The sequence below is a fragment of the Lycorma delicatula genome, chromosome 2 (assembly GCF_047948215.1).
Source record: "Lycorma delicatula isolate Av1 chromosome 2, ASM4794821v1, whole genome shotgun sequence".
In the NCBI taxonomy this organism is placed as follows: Eukaryota; Metazoa; Arthropoda; class Insecta; order Hemiptera; family Fulgoridae; genus Lycorma; species Lycorma delicatula.
Window position 1 is genome coordinate 158,077,298 of NC_134456.1, and position 20,064 is coordinate 158,097,361.

Sequence of the window (20,064 nt, forward strand, 5' to 3'; positions counted from 1 at the left end):
TTTTTTTTTAAAGCCCTATCACTTTCAGGTCAGTAATGATTCTCCATGAGTGTTCGTCATACTTAACAGATTTTAAAATTTTTGACATACTTTCATATGTTTCTTTCATTCTTTCCTATAGAATGCATTACCGGTATAGAAGAAAACTTATTTGAATTATGCAACAACACTGCCGTTAAGCTTATTTTTTATGAGTATATAAATAAACTCCAATCATGAATAATATATTCAATATCCAATTCAGACATTAACCTCCTAACATCATGCCAGGAACGAATTAAATCATCTCTTATAAAGAATATCACTAAAGTTTTATTTCAATTTCTATATACTGAAATTTTAATGATTTTAAATCTTAATTTAAAATTAGGATTTAATTTTTTAAATCTTTGTTTAATAATTTCCAATCTTTAAGACATAACCTAGGAGTTTCGCATGTTGTTTCAATAAATACAAGTCATGAATTAGGTCCCTCAGTTCCGCTTGTGTGATGAGGTAAGGTTCAGTTTTTGATTCTTCTGGAATGCAAATTAATATCTATTGAAGTTGAAAATTCATCAGTTGAGCCTTCTGGGGCATCAGAAATTTCTTTCCAAGAAGTTTGAGCGATTGGAATTGGTAAATCAACACCATGAAGTACTGGTCTTGTAGCTGAACAAACATTTGGGTATGCAATACTGTTTTTATTGTTTTGAATTGAAACCAGTAACATTTTTTAAGCAAAAATAGCAGTCATCATAATGGTTAGTAGGCTCTTGCTAAATCATAGGTACGCCAAAAGTCAAATGCTCTTTTTTTCATTCAACTACTAGGATAGTTTAACAAAATAATGTTTATAACCAGTTTTGAGCAGATTCAATACTGGTTTTCATTGACATTTTGTGGTAAATTCTCCGCAGACGTAACAAACAAAATATTTGGAGAATTTTTGCAAGCCCGATTTTTATTCATTCTAAAATTCAAATGTTTTAATGAATGAAAGCAAACTGAAATATTACAGAAATACTTATTATAAAAATAATTAAGTTTTAATTTATAAATTACTTAAAATATTTCATGAAATTGTTTCACCATGGAGTGCAGTAAAAGACAGCATCTCACACACACGCGCGCATGCACGTGCACCTATCACTACCACAACTAAAGAATGCAGTAAGTCATTCTATTTGGCTATTTCAGTGACCATCACTATTCATGGGGCTCATCATCATGTTCTTCCCAGGCACTACAGTTGATTGACTGAGGCAGAATTTAGATCCTTCCTTTGACCAATATGCCAAGAGTGGTTGGTTTGCTTGGCAGTTTTCCTGCCACCACAGCATTCGGTCACCCTAAAGCATAAGATCGAATGTCTGTGCCACAAGCGGCTACTGAATATCGAAACAGTTTAGTGAACAGCGTCCTAAATAGCTCCTAGAGCTTACCTAACAGCATGAGCAGACTAAGCATGGTGTCATACACCACCGACTTATGTGTTCCAACCGCTCACGTGTCATATATTTACTAAAATGGGTAGGCGCACCCTGTCAACTACTAAAAATATATATGACATCCATAAATTAAAATTTGCTTTGTCTAGACAGTAATTCACTGCCATGCCTAGGTCGCTGAATGCCAGCAAGTACCTATCCACTATATTAAAGTGCTTGGAGCCTTAATTGGCTGGTGGTCAGCCATATATCTCTAGTTTAGCTTCCCACAGTAGTGCGGTAGGAGTTTTTCCTTTAAGTAAGCTACTGATGTCAGTTGAAAAAAGCAACCGCATCAAGGAACTCCCACATGGTCTGAAAATGCGGCTCTCACCACATTGACTCACCACTTGTGAGTGGCCAATTTTCCCCTTGACCTCTAAGTTCCAGGGTGGTCCAATCTGTGGCCCCTCCCCAAGAGCAGAGCAGTCAAACATCAGGTGTTCATTTGACTGAACCTTCCCTTAGATGCACAGCTCATCAGCTGCCAGGTAGAACGGAAACAGATATAGGTTCAAATTAACATGATTGGTGAGCACCTGGGCACCTGTTGCCCTTGAAAATGAACTCGAGGCATACCATTCCCCCAGATCCTGTATAAAATTGTGCAGGGTCTTCCCCTAGTCAACTACTGAGATATAACTCAAATATGCTGAATTCATACTTATATCTGCTGTACTGTTTTGTGACATAAGGATTAGTTCTTGTGTTGAATCATCAAGACAAGGCTGCCCTTGAAAATGAACTCGAGGCATACCATTCCCCCAGATCCTGTATAAAATTGTGCAGGGTCTTCCCCTAGTCAACTACTGAGATATAACTCAAATATGCTGAATTCATACATATATCTGCTGTACTGTTTTGTGACATAAGGATTAGTTCTTGTGTTGAATCATCAAGACAAGGCTATACTATATACACTTAAGTCAAAAAATTTCTGTTGTGATAGAACTGGTTTGGCATTTTATAGTGATTTTGACATCATATAATAGCTTCTCCTTTGCTTTTTGGAATAAAATCTTAAACAAAAATTTACTTTTTGTGCCTAAGAAAAAAGATATTAAACCTTACTGAAAATTAAAATATGTTATATTCTCTATTTGTTTTACTTACTACTAGACTGTTGTCCACCATACTATTAGTTATTTTTATATTGTTATTGTTTATTTTACTGATCTAATACTGTATTTTTGCTAATACTATACTACTAACACTAAAGTACTGTACTTTATATTTACTGTATTATTTACCTGTATATTTTAGTAATCAATACAGTTAGTAAACATTTATAAAAAAACATCTAATACTCAATATTTATAAACTTATTAAATATTCAATTTTTTTGTTAAAATCTAATATAAAATTCAAGAACACAAAATAATATTTAAGATGAAAATGTTACTCAGTTAGTTTGTGTGTGATGAAATAAGGTATGATAAACTATAAATTTTATAACATTCCATTTCAAAGAAAGTAATCTTTTTATTGTTCGCGCTCTCTGTCTTATAGTCTGTTATCTGCACTTACTAGAAAAAGTAAAGTTTTATTACATTGAGAAGATATCTGACTACATTTAAATTTATTTTTTATTTAAAAATAAATTTTTTACTTAGCACCTAATATGATAAACAATTTATGATAAACAACAATTTATAAATTATGATAAATAACAATTTATGATAAATATGATAAACAATTTATTAGCATAAATAATCTGTTTTTTTTTACGTTCTCTGATCTACTGTTTGATTTATATTTTGTTACTTGCTACTAGAACCCTCTGACTTATATTTTCTATCTAATAGAATTTTTACTTATACATTATCAAAAAGTTAACATAGGTTTGCTATTCCATTTGGAAATGAAAGTAAAAACATACTTTAATCTTATTTGTTAAATACTACTACTCTATGGTATGGATTAGCCTGGATCAACCAGGCCACTCCACATCTGATTATCTAATTACATTCTGACTAATGCTGTTGATTAAGAAATATTTTATTTATTTGCAGAGTTTAGCTAAACATACTCGTGGAAGAGTTGGAGAAGAAGGTGGACCTCCTCCCTGGATTCCATTTGGGCAGAAAATAGTCCGTCCAAACATACAGGATAGAAATTTTAAGGTATATTCATAGTTTTTATTTATTTTTTATTTAGTTTTGAGTTTACAAAAAGTAAATAAAGCCTACCTTTTTATGTAAAGAAAAGTTAGAAAATAATAAGTTTATTTCTAAATTATTGGATCATCTTCTGTGATAGTATTAGTGACAGAAAAATTAATAATTTTTAATTTGGCATTGTTCATAATATTACAAAACGGCTAGGTTGGATAAAACCTGCTTCTTTTCTAACTAGATAGAAGACTGCTGTTAACAGCAGTGTTGTTTACATACATGTGATACTTCTTAAGTTGTAATTGTCTGTGATTGAACTATGTATAAACGCCAAATATAGTGTTCTACTTAAAAATTTTCATCAAGATTTTGATATTGATTGAAAAAGGATATGAAAGAATGACCATAAAAAGAAGAATGACACAAAACTATATGAATATTGTTTCAGTGTTGATCATGTTAGTAAAGGACACTTATCTTGACAAATGATAAAAATACTATTGTGCTTGAAATGATGGCTGGAAATCTTTTTTAACCCAGATTTCCTTCTAATGTCATCCATGTTGTTGAGACGATAATATTACCATCAATGTGAAAAGATAATCAAGGATCAGGTTTCAAGAATGTTTCTAAAAACTGAACGAATATGGCCAAAGTGTTTAGCTGCCAAAGGAAACATCTTAAAGAAATATAATGAAACTACGTAGTGTACACAGATATTGCATATTTCAGGAACTTATGAAACTTTCTTTTATGAAATAGGGATTATTTGTGTGAGATTGTAGGGGTTTGCATTTAGATTTTAGAGATTATTAATAATAATAATTTTTTTCCGTTATGGTCTCTTTGGACCGTGTTGAACTTTTTGCACAACAGATATGTCTTCCGTCTGTTTTCCCAGTACAATTTCATTTCGTCTCGTTCTCATCGCCTTCGTTCAGTTGTAGTTCGCTGAGGTCCTTCTTAACTTCGACTACCCAATCTGTAGTTGCTTTCATATTTGTTAAAAAACTAAAGACGTGCTTCGTTAACCTATCATCCGACATCCTGAGTATATGACCGTAGAACTTGACTCTTCGTTTCTCATCGTCAACGTCAGCGGTTCGTTGTTCCCTTTATAAAGTTCTTCGTTACTTCTTAGTCTGTAAGATCCGTCTTCTAGTTTTCTTGGTCCCAATATTCTCCTCAAGATTCTTCTTTCACTTATTTCCATTTCCTTCAGTTCATTCTTTTTCCTGAGTATCAAACATTCTGATGCGTAGAGTGCCTCTGGTTTGAGCACAGTAGTGTAGTGTCTTATTTTTGATCCGTATGATATACTTTTTTTGTTGTAGATATTCTTTGTTATCCCGTATGCTCTTTCTAATTTCCTGGTCCTTTCTGTGTTAGCTGCCTCATCGAGTCCATTAGCTTGAATAATTTCTCCAAGATATTTGAAACGATCGACTCTCCTGATATTCCCTCCTTTTGTTTTTATTTCTTTCTCTTTGTGATGTCGGTATTCCATGTATTCTGTCTTCTCGTAAGATATCTGTAGTCCTGTCCTTATGGCTATTTCCTCTAATAACTCTATCGATTCTCTAGCCTCTTCAACATTTTTTGTAATTATAACTGTATCATCTGCAAAGGCCAAACAATCCACTTTTATTTGGTTTTTACCAGCTCGTAGTCGTATTTCTTTTAATCCGTTTTCCTCTTTCTTCTTCCGCCATTCCCTTATTATTTTCTCGAGGATTAGATTAAACAATATTGGCGACAGCCCATCTCCCTGCCTCAATTCCATTTTAACTTCAAAGGGCTCTGATATTTCTCCCATAAATTTTATTTTGGACTGCGTATTTGACAACGTTTGTCCTATTAATGTTTGCGTCTTCCTGTCTTCTCCGAATTCCTTGAGCGTTTCCATCATTGACTGTCTGTCTATCGAATCGTATGCCTTCTTGAAATCTACAAATGTTACTACGGTGTTAATACCTCTCAATGCTCTTAGTCTTAATATATTCTTTAAATTGAAGATTTGTTCCACGCACGATCTTCCTCTTCTGAACCCTCCTTGATATTCTTCTATTTCATTGTCGACTTGTTCTTCGAGTCGAGAAAGTAATGCCTTCGAAAATATTTTATAAGCTACAGGAAACAGGGAAATTCCTCTGTAGTTGTTTGTGTATCACCTTTCTTGTGCAGTGGGTGTATCAGCGCCATCTTCCATTCATCTGGTAGTGTTTCTGTTATCCAGATTTCTTCAACATTTTTTTGAATTTTCTCAGCCATAATCTGTCCTCCATGCTTTATCATTTCGGACATTATTCCATTTTCTCCTGGTGCTTTGTTGTTCTTTAATTGCTTTATCAGTGTAACTATTTCCTTCAGTGATGGTGGTTTGGAATCTTCTTTTTTCTTCTCGCCATCCTTTAGGAATTGCAGTCTTTCTTTTGGTTCATCACAGTTTAATAATTTTTCAAAGTATCTTGCCAATATCTGTTTATTATCTAGTGCAAGTTTGCCATTTTCATCTCTGAAGCAGAGTCCTGATGGTTGATATCCCCTCAGCTGGTCCTTGAACATCCTGTAGAAGTCTCTCGTGTTATGTTGTTTGAAGTTGTTGTCAATACCTTCCAGAATCTCTTTATCCTGATTTTTCTTGACTCTTCTAATAATCTTGGTGGTATCCTTCCTCTGGTTCCTAAAATTAGTCCATTTTTCTATAGTCCTATCTGCCAGCCATAATTTCCATAACGTTGCACGTTCATTCACTGCTCGATCACATTCATTATTCCACCATCTATGCCTAGGTTTTCTATCAGGTTCTGCCAGTTCTTCTGCTGCCTTGGTCATGGCTTCTTCTATTTCATTCCAGTTGTTTCCCATTTTTGAACTTTTCTGGTTTTCTTGGTATTTTTCAACTTTCAATCCTAATTTGTCCATGTCTAACCTTGGCTTTCTGGGAGGGCGAGCAGCAGGTTTATTAGGTTGAAACTTCACTTTTATTTCCGTAAGGTAATGGTCTGAATCTATGTTAATCCCTCTCTTTACCTTGACGTTTAAGATTTTTTTCTTGTTTCTTGCGGTTATCGCTACATGGTCCAGTTAAAATTCACCTAATTCCGGGTTGGGTGATGTCCATGTCTTCTTTTTCTGCGGTAAGGCTTTAAAGTTGGTTGACATTAACCTAAGATTGAATAATTTGCAGAAAGCTATCAGTCTTTCGCCATTCTTGTTCGTCCTTTGATGTGCTGGAAAGCCTCCTACCAGTCCCCTGAATTTTCGTTCTTTTCCTATTTGAGCATTAAAGTCGCCTACTAAAATCTTTACATGGTGCTGAGGGATGTTCGTAAGTTTCTTCTAACAAGCTCCAGAATTGTTCGACCTTATCGGGATATTTCTGTTGTCTCTATTTATTGGTGCATGTGCGTTTATTATTGTATAAGCTTTGTTGCCTAACTTGAAAGACAGCGTTGAAATTCTTTCTGATGGTGAAAACAAGTCGATGATCGATTTGGTGATGTTTCTCTTCACTATAAACACTGTTCCTAAGATGTAGGCTCCTGCGTTGTTTTTGATCGCTGGTTTGCCTTTAAAAATTCTGTAGTTTCCGGTGTTCATTGGCAATTCATCCCTGAACCTTGTCTGTTGTAGAGCCAGTATATTTATTTTTTGCTCGTCTAGAGTGTCCGTTAGTTGTTTTAGTTTCTCTGTCTGCATTAGTGTTGATATTTAAGGTCCCCAAAAGATGTTTCTTTTTGGTTTTTAGTCTTATTTGTTGTGTTGTTTGTGTAGTTGTCAGTAACGTAGTTCCAGGAAGCTCCGATACTTCCGAGCATGAGGTTTTGGGCTCTCCAGAATCCGATGCCCCAGTGACACTGCTAACGGCAGTGGAGGATTTCCAGTTACCTCCTGGAGTAGTTACATTTTGTGTAGACATTGCCATCATGCATTTTAGTTTAAAGTATGGTGGAGTGAAAGGGTTTCCCCTGTCACTCATTGTTAGAACTAAGGTTGTAAGCCCTAGAGCATTCTTCCGCTTTAGTTCAGAGAGATCATTAACACTCTTCTATCCAGGTGCACCACGTGGAGGCTCGAATGTCAAGTTGTTCCCTTAGTGAAATGCGTAAACATGTCCGGGACCTTTCCGTTTGGAAGATTGACGCCCGTTAATCTATTATTATTAATTATCTATTTATATTAATTATTATTTATTAATAATAATTAATGTTAATATTTATTTATTAATAATTATCTATTATTTATTAATAATAGATTGTTATTGTTTTGTGTATAATTAATAGTTAAATCCCTCACAGCTACTGAAAAAAATTTTAAGTTTTTAAATTCATAAAACATTCTAAAAAATTCTGTAATTTAATTTAAAATTTGAATGGATTCTATACCTTAAAAAATTATTCCTAACAGTTATATACACATTTGTCTCATACTGTATTTAAATTTGGATGCCAAAACAGTTTTGGGTAAAACCTTGTTGGAAATTCTGAGGAAGCAATTTTGTTAATTGCTCCTTTTATTGAAGGTGAGTCCATTTTTGTCTTTAAAGACCCCACCCATTGATTCTTTACTGTCTTCTCTTGATAGTTCTCATTGGAAGTTACTGTATATTTTCCGAAAAAATTAATTGGAGTGGTGTGGAATTGAGCTCCCTAATCTAACATTGATAAAGGTACTTTATATATCTTTCAGTTAATTTGAAATCTTTCGAATAAACTATTAGATACTTCTTTTAAAATTACTGTTAAATTCAATGTCATAGTGTGTCATAATTTTAATATTAACTTTCTGGAAGATTCTAGTCTTATACTGAGTTAACCCAAGCTACTAAGACTAAGTAAGAATAAAGACTAAATATTTCTACCTCCCACAAACTAAAATTACAAATCTTTTTTCCCCCCTGTATAGGTGATACTTTTACAGATTTACTTAAAAGCAGTTTTTCATAATTAGTGCAGATTATATTTTTTCAGATCACTATTTTCAAATTGTTGTATTATCAATGAAAACATATAATGAGATAATGATTACTTTTATTCTTTTAATAAGAGAATCAGTGAAGAAGATTAAATTCTACACCTGATTGTTTTAGTAATATTTTGAATTTTCTGATATTTTTGTACTCATATATAAATTAATATTGATTTCACATGCTTTTAGAGTTGAATTGGCTTCAGAGATTATTTCAACTGAATATTGTTGTGATGGTGTCAAGTGAAGTTTTGAATTCTTTTGAGAATTTAAAAAAATTTTTTTTAACTAAACAGCAATAACTGATGTATAAATGAAAATTGACATGAACAGCCAGTGGCAAGTTTGTAAAGTGTAAAAATCAAAAATATGATTACAGCTATTTGGTCTTTGGTAACGTTGTGGCACTAGAGTGAGTGCTACCAAGTAAGTTAAAATTAGAAACCATTCAACCCAGCATAGTTAGTAAATCTTGTGATTGCTTTAGCACGAAACTGAAACAGTTAAATCAACAAAAGGATAGTTTTTATTTGCAGGCAACAATACCAAGCAATGCTTTGTTAGCATCTTACAAGGCAGGACATAAAATCACCAAAGAACTCTTTCTGGCTGCTGTAGATATAGTGAACATTATATCATTGAGCTTCAGTCTGCTGGGGGATACTTTCAAAAGTGCCTTTGTCCAATAACACAATCAGCCACAGAGTACAGCTCATAGTGGAGGACTTTATTGATCAATTAATTGAGAAAGGAAGGAATTTGGTTTGTAGCTGGATGAAGCTATATATGATAATAATGATCATAACTTGATTTGCTATGTACGGTTTATAGAGGACATTAACATTTCTCTTCTAAAAAAGTATCGCTGTTAGTGCAAAGGCTCAAAATTTGTTTGAGATTCTTAATAGTTTAATATCTGAAAACAGTTTTGAGTGGACTAAGTGGGATGGAGTTTGTGCTGATAGTGCTTGTTCTTTGTCTGTCTGATAAAGAGGATTCCAAGCTTTTATTTAAATTTATATTTGCCCCTGAAGCTCTGTGAACCCATTACATTATTCACAGGGAAGCACTTATGCTGAAATATCTGAATCCTACATTAAACCAGGTTTTAAAATATGTAGTAAAGTTTATAAAAACTTGATCTTTGAAGACAAGATTTGTAAAATCTATGTAAGGATATGAAATCCAAATTCATGTCTTTGTTGTGCTATAGTACTTAGCCATGGCTTTATCATGATAATGTTTTGTCTTATATGTTTTAAAACTACTGCAAGAAATTTATATTTTTCTTAAAGAGGAGGAACAGTGAAGACTTTATGAATGAAAATTCTCTTGGTGTAACTAGGATATTTATGTGACATTTTTGAATAGCCGATTACTGTTCTAAGTCTGTCCCTGTAAGGAATCAACAAGCATCTTTTAAAGTTAATTGAAAAAATTCTAGCTTTTAAAAAAGCTAACCTTACAGAAAAGAAAAATGAATGAAGACTGAGGAAACGAATGTTTCCCCATATTGCAACAAGTTGTAGCTCCTATGGAGTGGATTTCTCTTGGGTCTAAAGTCCATTTTATGCTACTGTTTCATCTGAATTCACTGCAGAAGAAGAGAATGTAATTGAGTTATCTTGTGACAGTACATTAAAAACAAAATTTAGCACATGGAATTAACTGAATTTTGGTTGTTAGTAAAAGATAAATATAAAGTGGTAAAATTCTGAGAATTTTAATTCTATTTTTATTTATGTGATTCTGGATTTCTGACAGTTCCTGTCAGAATCATCTTGGAGAAGAATATGAGGGTGGCTGTGTCCAGTTTAATTCCTTGATTTGAGAAAATGTGTGCCAATCAACAGACTCATCCATCCAATTAATTATTATTATTATTATTATTATTATTGCCTGAGCAGCTGGGAGAGTGTGGCCTGATTCATTGGGAGCATTCTCAGGACAAGAGGGGTGACCTGGATAGTTATGAGCCAGATGAAAATTAAGTAGTGGCCTTCTCAGGCTAGGATGGAAGACTCAGCCTGAAGTAATGTGTTAAACAGTTCGAGGTCAAGTCCTGGTAAAAAAGGGAGGTGGTTTTAATCGTTCCAACTGCTGATGGTAGTTGGATAAGACTCCTAGTGAGAGCCCAACACTCCATGCATAAATGCATTTCTACCTACCTCCCCCTCCAAAAAAAAAATTATTGTTATTATATTATTAGTAGAATTTGAATCAATTGATTAGTTAAATCTGTTGAATTACATTGTTTTGTGATCTAAATTGTGTTTTATTTATTTTTACCTAACCCTTGTAAGAAATTATTGGCTCTTTCAAAAACTGTACTTGTTAGAATTTGACCTAGGACACCTTGGGAAAAATCTGGGTCCTGCAAGACTGTTGGAAATAAAGAAATTCTGGAGACCACTCTGACAACCAATGCCAATCAAAATTAAAGATTTATTTATTTATTTACATTTACTGGTGCTGTAAAATATATAACTTGTCTAATTATGAGAATTGTGAAATAGAGGGCTATTCCTGCTCAAGAGAAATTGATCTGAGAATCTTTGATCCCATCTGCAACAGCTTTCTCCAAGCTACAAATGTATTATGAACTAACATTGTGGTAAGAATGTTAGCAGAGTGTACTGAGCCTTTAGTCTTTCAATGGAAAGACAAACTAATTTTTGTTTATTTACATTATATAGTTAAAAATCCAACAATATTCTCTCTTTATCGGGTTCATGGGTATGGGCTTTAAGCTACTTTACTAAACATCCCCATTATAAAATTCTAGGTGTTCATACTCATCTATTTTTTCAATGTTTGGCCTCAAATTACTGAATACCTATCCTTTTATCATTGTGTATTTCCTTGTGAAAACATTTTTCATTCATTGGATATTTATTAATTTTACTAAACATCCCCATTATAAAATTCTAGGTGTTCATACTCATCTATTTTTTCAGTGTTTGGCCTCAAATTACTGAATACGTATCCTTTTATCATTGTGTATTTCCTCGTGAAAACATTTTTCATTCATTGGATATTTATTAATTTTATAAAAAAGAAGACACCAGTTACCCAGACTATAAAAATTTTTGAGTATTTTGTCAGGTGAACGGGATGTTATTTACATTGATTATAAAAACACTAACAGTTTTGTGTGATTTTGTCCTTTGTCATTGAGCGTCTTGTATAATTTGCCTTGATAAACCAACATATCTATTTACTGCTTTTGATACTTCAAACACTGCTTGACTTACATACTATACATTTTATAATTTAATACATTTGTGTCTTTGTTCTCAATGGTCATTATGTGCTTCATTCGTAGTCATATAGGAATCTGAGGAATAAAGGAGCCAGTGTGGCCGCCAAGGAGGGTTTTGTTATTTTATTTTCATGGAGTGAATGATCCTTTCTGATATATGTACTTCGTAAAATGTCATTTGGGAGAAGTACAGCAGAGTTAGTGAGAGGCTACTTGTTAAAAATAAACATTATCTTGTTAAAGATATAACATATTACTATGAAAATTATCAGTGCAAGATAGTCTCCATGAAGAGTTTGTCCTTTCCTGCCTTTGTTTAGGGTACATTATCAATCGATTGATTCCTCCTGTCTTATCGTGATGCTCCAGTATGCCCTTTAGGTTACTGCAGTTACTGCCATGTAGTAGTTTGTCATATTTTTCACTGTGTTTATTATACAGCCTTGAAGACTGAACCAACACACATTATTGGTATTTTGAATGATTGGTGTAAAAGTGATAAACAATGTTGAACATTTTAAATCAGTTAAATAAGTTAAGCTCTTCTTTTGTAATAGACTTTTAAGTGAAAATAACTTTTTGTGGGACCTCTTTACCCTTCCATTACAATTATTTGTATATGATACATTCAATATATTTACATTATTGCTTATTTATTTTAAATATGTTATTTTTATTTTACGTTGTTTTATTACATTTTTTTGTTTGTTAATTTATAATTCTGACTGATTTACTCCCGGCTATCTTAATTATTTCTTCTGTTAATGAAGTCCCTTTAACTCCTTATTGATTTTTTTTTGCTTTCTATATATCTTACTTGAAAAAAATAGTTTTGTCTTGTGTTCGTTGGGCAATAGATCCATTAATTCACTCTCTCTTCTAATCAGATTGCCCAGCTTTTTAATAAAAAAAACGAAAAGAAATTAGATCTTAAATGACCTCATTCACTGAATCATTCACTTATTTCTTATAGAACTTAAATTACTCTGCAACTCAAAATTCATTACACAAAAGGTGAATGCTGTAAATCATAACATTTAATCAACATCATGTTGTAAAGAGGTTTTTGCTCACTTAATGATTGAGTTCTCTAGATGAATTTATTTTTGAAACTTTCACCATTTTGCAAGAAGAGTAATGGTAAAAGGACTGTTCTGATCAGACAACATCAACATTTTCCGGGGTTTTTTGTCATTTTCAGTACAAACATATTGATGTACATTTTAATTTATATATTAGATAATATATTCTTTGTAAAAGTATTAAGATAGATATTTAATTTTCTTTTAATGAAATGATGGAAAACATATTTATTACAGCAATTTATTTGGAACACAATAGTTATGGTTCCCTAAGGGGAGTATTATTCTCAAAGACTTTAGGGGTTAGCCCTAGCCTCTGCAGCGTTTCTTCCCACTATATACAGAGCTGCTGAATTTATTCACCATATACATACACCACATCACAAACAGTACACAAATTACTTCATATACCCTTACACAGCAACACAACATTGTACACTATTTCTTCTAACAACTACACTTAATGGTGTTGCGACACCTTACAAAATGGAACTATAACGCTGGGTGGAAATTATCATGCTGATGGGTAGATGGCTCTACCTAGTGAGCCTTGAATGATGTACCAGTTGTATTTAGCTCTAGCCTCTATATGTGTGGGCTCTGCAGAGGTGGTCCTGTATTACCCTGGTACTCATGTGACCAAAATTAGTATTCCACAGGAAAACCCCATGAGTGTTGGTGATCCATCTGAAAGAACCTCCAATATTAGTCTTGTGAAAAGACCTCAATCGGCTTTTTCTAATGATGATAATTGTCCTGAGGTTAACAGTATTTTAAATGGTGACAAATCACACCTGCAATGTGCAAATATCAGATTTGTAGTTTTACAGAATAATCAGTAAGGTGGCTCCCTTCATAAGTCTCACCTTTCCTGATTAATAAGGTAGTAAGGGTCATTCCATGTGAAATCAACAAGGTGGATAGCCATTCACAACCCAACCAACTGGGATTTTCATAAAATTTGGTATGAATTAACTGTTGATAGAGTTATGAGAAAATACAGAATTTCAGATCTATCATTAACCTGTTTCTAGAGCCCTTGAAAGTTGCTGGAAAATGGAAAATTTTGAGCAATAGTGTTAGAGCGACATAATTTTGTTCTTTATTAAGGTAGATTAATAAACTTTGACTTATTTTAAAGCTTATTTGATGCTCTTTTTTTATGATATACAGCGCCTGTGTTTACATAAATCTTTATTTCAAGGTCATGCCTTTGATATTTGAACTAGAATTTCAGAAAAAAACAGGTCTTCAATTTTTTTTTATGAAGAATTTATTTTATTCATCATTATATTATAAAATAGCTATGCAAATCTTTTAAGTATGGCAATTTTTTACAATAATAAATGTAATAATACATTTCAAGAAGTAGGTTATAATAATATACCAAGAATTTAAGAAAAGTGTTATCACGGATGACAGAAAAAAATCAAAGTTTAGAAAGTGATTGGAAGATTTGTGATAAGTGTCAGAAAAAGCTTACCTCAATTAGTAATAAAGCTTCAGAAGAAGAAGAAGCAGGTGATGGTGAAGTAGCCCTTTATGATGAAATGAATTATGCATTAGTCAGGGTCAATGAGAGTCTTGTGGTTATTGGGGAATCACCTGTAAAATCTAAAAGATTGCAAGAGAAAATGTATCCTGCCAAAAGATTGCAAAAATTGAGTCATCAATGGAAAAAGTATTCATTATAGCTAATAAAAACTGAGACTTCATCTCAAGTTGACCCTGATAGCGAAGTCTTGATGCAGTTGAAAGAAACATTTAATTGTACAAGCTGTGGATGTCTTAAAATAACTATAATAATTCTTACTTTTCTTCCACAAAGTTGGAGCATAAAAAAAGTGCAAGATGAATTTCCAGTTACATGATATGAAAGGCAAAACAACTAGTGAAAGAACAAGGAATTCTGTCATCATTGAATCCTAAACCTGGGGAGTGTCTGGATCAAAACATAGTTGGATTTATTCATGCATTTTATAATTCAGATGATGTAAGTCATGTAATGCCAGGCAAAAAAGACTATGTCACTAACAACAGTTATTCAGCTTTTATGATCAGGCTAGGTCAAATATTAAAAATATGAATTACATATTTGTTTCAAATGAATAATAACAGAAAGAAGCAAAGTATTTAGTACCTTGTTTAGCCTAAGCAGTGGCAATCTCAGGTACCCAAAAGTTGCATGCTCTTTTACCAGTCAGGAAAGAATATCTTAAAACAAAAATTATTTCCGAAAGTGAAGATAAAGAACAACATAAAGTTTTGCATGAAACAGAAGTTAGTTTTCTTGAAATTTCTGATATAAAAGTTTTGTCTCGTGCATTTATAATGGTGGTTGGCATGTGTATTATCTACAAATGAACTGATGAAAAAGTGGAAGTAAGTTTTCTTCACCCTCAAGGTTCATCGTATGTTTTTCCAGCACAAAGTAGTATTCTAATATTACCTCAACAGGAAACACTAATAAAAGTTAATATGAAAACTGCTACTGGACATACACATACATTATCTGTAAAGGAAACTACTCTGAAAAATGAAAAACTGACAGCGAAATAATCAGGTATTTCAAATTAGCACGTAAAGTGTTTTAAAATTTAACTTAATACTACTTTTGTTTGTATAATTTTTAAGAAGCAATAATTGAAAGCCAATGAAAAATCAGACTGCATTTATTAAATCATTATTATAAAAAACATTTTTATTAAAAAAACATTACTTTGAAAAATTAATCAGTACATTAGCATTAATGTTAAAATTAATACAAATTATAATATTTATTTAAGGTAACAGTTAGTGGAATGAAATGGTTAATTTAAGAATGCATACAATTTTAATTCTAAATTTTTATTGATTTGCCTTTATTGTTGATCTTATGTTGGAGACTCCATAGTCGAAGTGTCTCACAAGCACAAGCAGCTCGGAACTCTACCTTGTTACGCGAATCTCAAAATTATGCTGCGCGATGAAACTATCAATTAAGCCACCACCATGATCAGTGATCTTACTGTGCCAGAAAAGCGACTTCGCATATTAACATTGGCACCAATGAGAATTGGACCATTACCCACAATAGAAAGGATCCTATCCCATCTCACTAGATGCTCCTCAGTGGGATCCCTGTATTGGAAATATGAACTAACAAATGTATGGTTCTGTTCGCAAAAGGCAAGTCCGACAACAACATGATGCGCGTCAGAAATCTGCCGTATAAAGACACTATCTAGCGACCTCCTGCACAGAATAGCAGACATACAGATATGTCCTATACAAAACTTTTTCCAGCTGCAAAAGCTCGGCAGATCACCCCTAATTACATATGGGTGCTGAAGAAGGACAATATCGAGGCACATCTCTCTAGAACCTCACCTAACTCAACCTGGACTACATAAGCACCCTGGGCATTTAGTTACCTGAACCTAACCGTCTAAGGAATTAAAGTACAATGCAACGGCCCTTACGTAACAGCCACACTCCTTACTAACAACTGGGTGCTCATGATTCTTGTGCAACCTCTTACAGTTAGCACAGACCAAAGCCTCGGACCTATGCGAACAATCCTCACCAAAGCAAATTTACAAAATTTGGCCCTGTGACCATATCTGCAGTAGTTGAAACATCTTTGGACATCCACGTATTGTGGGTATCACTCCTACCTGTTTTAAAGACCAGCCTGCAGTCTCGCCGGAATGCAGCTTTGTCCAGATCAGTGTTCTGCTCCCTAATGAGGGACAAGACATCCTCATAAGTAAGCTACAGTCAATATAATAGACTATAATGTGGGCCTATGCATTCTCTTCGGGTCTATTTTTACATTCAAATGCTTAATTACCGTGGAATCTCTAATTGCCTGAATGGTTTCTGTTTCTTTTGCTACCACAACGAATCCCTTGCCAGTCTCTTTGATGTTTCTGATTTTAAGACCTTTCTGGTCACCCCGAAGGGCAACCAACCTGGAGGTCTTTCTTCAGCTGACTGCTAGACACAGTCAAGTCCTCCTAGATGAGTTGTCAGAAGAATTCTAGATGGGCAATAATTTCCTCTTGGTAGCTGCACTGGTACACTTGGGGTTTGCTAGATAGGAAAACAACCCATCTAGTTCCACCAAAACATCATGGGCCAATGGGGCAGAGCTGCCAGGTATGCCCCTGGCTTGCGAAAACTCTTCAATGAGTGGGTTCATACCCTCCCAGGTGGTCACACTTATGTCCACTTTGAACTATCATTGTCAGAACTAGTGTTCGAGGAGGTTGAAGGAAAAAGCTTCGGCCTAGTACTTTACCACCATGCAAGCTAATACTTTACCTCCTCTAGCTAGTACTTATCAGGCAGTTTATGCATTTAAAGATCTTGGTTATTTTTATTAGTTAGTGAATGAAAATTGATTGGTTTGATATTATTCACCAACTTTCAGTAAGAAATTTACATTTCTAAGAAAAAATGTTAGTTAACACTAACTTCTAAAGATGCTAGTCAAAAATGAACTTTTTCAAGCTTTGGAGAAGTTGCTTCCTAAAAAGGAATTCTACAGTCTTTAATTTCTGGTTACTACTTCTACTGTTGCTAAATTTATATTTGTTATTTTTATACTGGTTGTTATTTTAATGCTAAATAGCTGTATAGTTCTGTTTTATTAATTACTTCTCTGAGTGGGTATACTTGTTGGCTATCTGTATAATTTAAAAATAAAGAGGAAAATGTGATTGATGAAGATGTAAACTCAGATCCAGTTCAGCTCAATCCTATTGCTTTGGTTGCTTCATTATCTTCAACCATATCTTATTTAATTATTTCTTAAAACAGTTAGTCACCATTATGACCACTTTTATTAGTCGGTTTTGATTGACCTTGATACTTTTTATATATTTATTTAATTTAATTTTCAGTCGCTGGATGATGGTAGAGACAATAAAGAAAATGCAGAATTTGAGGCTCAAAGAAAAGATGCAATAGCTGAAGCAGCAAGAGGAGGTGCAAAAAAGGTGTTTGGTGGTGGAAATGCAAGAAGTTTGATAGATAAAAACGTTAAACAGATTGTGGAAGTAGGTTTTACACTGGATCAAGCAGAACAAGCACTTCAGCAAGCTAGAAATAATGTTAACAAAGCTCTTCGTATTTTGCAGGTAATTTATTTACTTTGTTTTAGCTTTAATCAGTGTCAGTTTTACTACTTTATAACGTCCATAAATATTTATATATATATATATATATATATATATATAAAAGTAAGTTTTTTAAGAAACATTTGTTCTTGAAAAAATATAAAAATCTAAATCATTTAGAGAAAACTTTACTAACAGAACTGTTACCTTAAACCTAATGCAGAAAATTCCTGAATTATTTAATAACATTTCGGCATAGTTAAGTTAAGTTGTGCTTAAAATATTAGCTCACGCTAATTTACATTCAGTACTTTTTTCATGCTTGCAAACCTTGGTTAACTAAGCTTTTCTACACTGCTGTCTGTTGTACACTTAATAAAGAAGTGAGAAATTGGCAGTTATTATATTTCCAAGCTATGGTTTGCATAATGGTACCCTCCAAGAGTGCTACTGTTTATAAAACTTAAGTTTCAGATTCACCTTTTGCTTGTTAAGATTTTTTCCTGCTGACTCCTTTTTCTTTAATTTAAAAAAAAAATTATGTTTTTGGTATGAGATGAAGAAATTCAAAATATTTATTAGTAATGAAATTCAGCATTCATTCTGTAATTTTCATCAACTCACATTAAGCTGATCACATTATGAAATGAAAAATATGACAGACACGCTTGATGCATGATTGCATATTAAACTTAAATTTATGTTGCAACAAATTCTACTTCTTCAAAGAAATTTAAAAACCATCTGAAAGCAAATTCAAATTTGTTTTCTTATATACAATTCATCCTTATCGTGATATGACAAGTATTCAATTGAACTGTAAATTATTTAACTACACCCATTTGGAAGATATGTTGCATTCTAAATTATGAAAATGGATAGAAGAGGAAAAAAAGAACTGATGATGGAATGGGGCTCTAACAGGTAGACTCTAAGATGGAGATAGATGAAAAAATAAAAAAGAACTGCTGAAAAAACTGATAGATGAAAAACCTGTTGAAAAAAAGAAATCCAACAATTCATTGATACAAATGCACACAATAATACAGTTTTTGTCTTGTGACATGGTATTTCATGAAATGTGTGAAGATTAGTTACAGCTCAAATTGTAAATGTTCGGGCTACTATATGTCCATTTAAGTAAAACCAAGCCTCATTATAACTCACCAGTTAGTCTAGTGATGAACTCGTCATCGCAAATCAGCTGATTTTGAAGTCGAGAGTTCTAAGGTTCAAATCCTAGTAATGCAGTTACTTTTGTACGAATTTGAATACAAGATCGTAGATACCGGTGTTCTTTTGAGATCAGGTTTCAATTAACCACACATCTGAGGAATTGTTAACCTGAGACTGTACAAGACTACTCGCATTTACATTTGTACATATCATCCTCTGAAGTAATACCTTACGATAATTAAGGAGGCTAAACAAGGAAAAGAAAAAGCCTTGTTATAAAAAAAGTGAGTTAAGCTGATTTCACATCGTTGTCTACTTATGATTCTTAAACCACTTATGATTTGTGAAGTGCTTTTTTGAAATCAATGGGCACAGTTCTTGAACTTCTTGAGCACAGTATGTAAAGATCATTGAAAATGTTGTAGCCCTTTGACAGGTTGAATAAGATGCTTCAGTCTGTTGAAACTAACTGCCAAGTGCCAATGTGGCTTACTTGGAGATCAGAGAGTACTCAGCTTGTTATATAGATAAAATTCAACTGTTAAATGGATTAGCTGATGTCTAATCATCTATTTGTAACAATTTCTTGTCACAAAAAAATTGCATAACATTATCCATGGTTGATTTTCCAGGAACAGAAGCATCAGGGGATTTCTTGTGAAATAGTCAGTGAAATGAATTACAAAATAAGATTCCAACTGCTAAACTTGGATGATACTCATGACTGACTGAGTGACTGACTGACTGAGTAACATTATTGCCTTACTCTAACACATATGGTTTTGTGGCTTAAGGTACTACATATTTTTGTCCAGTTTGCCTGTTGTGCAGCAGACAATAATACTCTATAATCTTTGTTAGTTTTACAGAAAGCAATTAAAAAAATTA

At 33.2% G+C, this 20,064-nt stretch overlaps 1 protein-coding gene across 3 annotated transcripts in view; it reads left to right on the forward strand.

Moving 5' to 3' along the window:
- Positions 1–20,064, forward strand: part of LOC142319347 (tudor domain-containing protein 3-like) — an 85,860-nt gene that overhangs the window by 9,357 nt on the left and 56,439 nt on the right. For all 3 annotated transcript variants that reach the window (XM_075356548.1, XM_075356550.1, XM_075356549.1), the window contains exons 6-7: positions 3,482–3,592; positions 17,785–18,021. In XM_075356548.1, coding sequence (XP_075212663.1) covers positions 3,482–3,592; positions 17,785–18,021 — 348 coding nt within the window. The remainder of the gene's footprint in view (positions 1–3,481; positions 3,593–17,784; positions 18,022–20,064) is intronic.